Raw genomic sequence first — 2,523 nt, 5'->3', positions numbered from 1 at the left:
TCCGCGGCCTCCCGGACGCGCAGTTCTTCCACGCCATCACCCGCCACCATCCCCGCCGCCTCCGTCCGCGTCGCCGTCGCCGCCACCTCCGTCCGCGTCGTCGCCGCCGCCGCCTCCCTCCGCCTCGTCGTCGCCGCCGCCGTCGCCGTCTGCCAGCTCGATTGCGACGCAACTTGCGATTAACCACCCGTACCTCCAACTCCTAAGCACTTCGGGTGCCCCCCCCCCCCCCCACCACCACACACACACACACACACCTATCCCCAATGTCCTAGCCTCGCCGCCACACGCGCCCTGCCGCACAGGCGTCTGCCGCACGGACGAAAAGAACAAGGGCAACTTTGACGAGCTTTGGGGTATCGAGCGGGGCACATGGGGTGCCACGACAGTGTGTCTCTACACCCTCGGCTGCACCGGTGTGCGCCTACCCCCCCCTCCCCAAAATCCTCCCCCTTGGGGCGCAACACACACCGCGCCTCGGCCCGCGCAGGGTTCGAGTACGCCGTCGAAGGCAAGGCGTCCCGCTGCAAGCTCTTCAAGGGCCCCATCCTCTCGACGCTGCCCGTCGGCGGCGCGAGCTGCTACAAGAAGGCGTCCAAGACGGAGCTCGGGCCGCACAAAAAGCGGCTCTAGTGAGGCCGTCAAGGGCGACCTCAAGCCGTCCTCCTTCTTCTCGCTGCGCGGACTCGATCATGAACATCTCGCACGAGTAGAACCTCTCGCTTCCCCTCGGGGGAGTCCAGTCTGATCGGGGAGAATTGCCCCACGTCCGCGTAAGCATTAGGCGCGGCAGACTTTGCATGCTCGTCCCATCTCCACATCTTCTCAGGTCATACCGACCTGGGGGGGGGCGTTGGAATGCGGAGATAGTAACTACTCTCTGTGATGCCCTCTTGGCACTTTACTCCTGTCCCGCGTGGCTCAGTGTCTCACATGAGTTTCTTCCCTCGATTGTGTCACGCGGGGAGGGGGTCGCTTTCTGTTCTGCCTTTGTCCGCGGCTCGCGCTCTGCTTGCGGAACCTTTATATCTTTGTAGCAATCTCAATTTGTACGTAGTGGGGGAAATGGTGATTTTTAAGTTTAAATTTCGGCGGTGAAAAGTCGCTTCCAAACGGTTTCTCGAAGCAGGATGGAGTCGTCCCTGGTTTCAATCAGAAATTTCGCATCGAACTGGAGGGTAGGGAGGGGGCACGGATGGGGGGAGGGGGCTTTAGAGCGGGCTTTGCCGCGCGGCCGGGAGGCACGCTGCCGCGCCCTTGGGCTTAGTTTGAGCCTGCGGCGACCCTAGAGGCATGGAGATTGCGGTGGGGTGCGAGAGATTTTCCGCGCGCGGGCACGACCGAGGTGCCACTGCAACGTGTTCACACTGGCGACACCGGTTTCTTCTTTCCAGGAGGACTAGCGTGACACTATCGAGGGAAGAAACTCATGTGAGACAGAGGGTCACGCGGGACAGGAGACTAAAGTGCCAAAGGGGGCACTACAGAGAGCAGTTACTATCTCCGCATTCCAACGCGACATGCTGGTGGCTACCGGTCTCTTGATTGCCTGATTTTGCAGCCCACTTCTTCTCTTCCACCTGGTGGTGCGATGGGCTCCCTCCCGCGGGGAGATGTCAGCGCGCTGTCAGCCCTCTGTAGCATCAGGTGCAAAGGAAAGAGTGGGCTGCTGATTTTGACGATTCTCGTTGGACCGCCGCTCGGAGCGAATCCCCAAACCTCTCAGCTCAAAATTTATTTGTTTGGGCAGTGTTCGACCGGGCTAGTACTTGGCGCCCGCCTTTGTTTTAGTAGTTAGTCTTGCCTGTTCACACTTTGGTACGGCACAGTATATATCCAAAAGTGTGTGTGTCTCGCGCCTTGCGGGGGGGGAGCGGAAGCGAGTCAGGCCTCGAAGCCCAAAAGCCGCATCACATTCCCGTCGACGACGCCACAGGTCCAACCCTCGCCTTTCCCGTTCCGCTCGCGCTGGCCCCGCCGCGTCGACGCACATATGGCCGCGGGGAGCGCCCTCACCGCGCCCGCGCCGCACCCCACCCGCGCCGCACCTCCCCCACATAGTCGCCTCTGCCGCCACCGCCGCCGCCGCTGCCGCTGCCACTTGCGTCCCCACCCGTCCACCGCTCCGCGCCCTCATCGCTCCCTCACCGCGCCCTCACCGTGCCCACGCCCTCGCCGCGCCCTCACCGCGCCCGCGCCCTCACCGCGCTCGCGTCCGCGCCGCACCCTCACCGCGCCCTCACCGCCGCTTGTGTCGCCACCGCCGCCGCTGTCGCAGCTGCCAACGCCGCGTTGCCCCCTCACTTACCCTCCACACCCACCACACCCTCTCCACCCCCACCCGACCGTCACGTCGCACCTACAGCGCCACGCCCCCCATCTGCCGCACCCGCCGCCGCCGCCGCTGCCGCACTATCCCCCCCCTGCCGCCACTGCTGCCGCCGCTGCCGCCGCCGCTGCCGCCGCCGCCTCTTCCTTCCACACCCCGCACGCAGCCCCCGCACCCCCCCCCCCCCTTGCCTA

The 2,523-nt window shown here is 64.6% G+C and overlaps 1 protein-coding gene across 1 annotated transcript in view; it reads left to right on the top strand.

The window, feature by feature from the left end:
- The window catches only part of EMIHUDRAFT_467773 (hypothetical protein), a gene marked incomplete at its 5' end in the record, with an annotated part of 3,819 nt that extends 2,775 nt beyond the window's left edge, over positions 1-1,044 (top strand). The window contains 3 exons of the mRNA XM_005785841.1: positions 157-215; positions 306-416; positions 491-1,044. Coding sequence (XP_005785898.1) covers positions 157-215; positions 306-416; positions 491-633 — 313 coding nt within the window. The 3' untranslated portion in view covers positions 634-1,044. The remainder of the gene's footprint in view (positions 1-156; positions 216-305; positions 417-490) is intronic.
- Positions 1,045-2,523: the final 1,479 nt, after the last annotated feature.

This window comes from Emiliania huxleyi (genome assembly GCF_000372725.1).
Source record: "Emiliania huxleyi CCMP1516 chromosome Unknown EMIHUscaffold_157, whole genome shotgun sequence".
Classification (NCBI taxonomy): Eukaryota; Haptophyta; order Isochrysidales; family Noelaerhabdaceae; genus Emiliania; species Emiliania huxleyi.
Note: the sequence above shows the minus strand (reverse complement) of the source record. Positions and strands in the feature narration are given on the sequence as shown.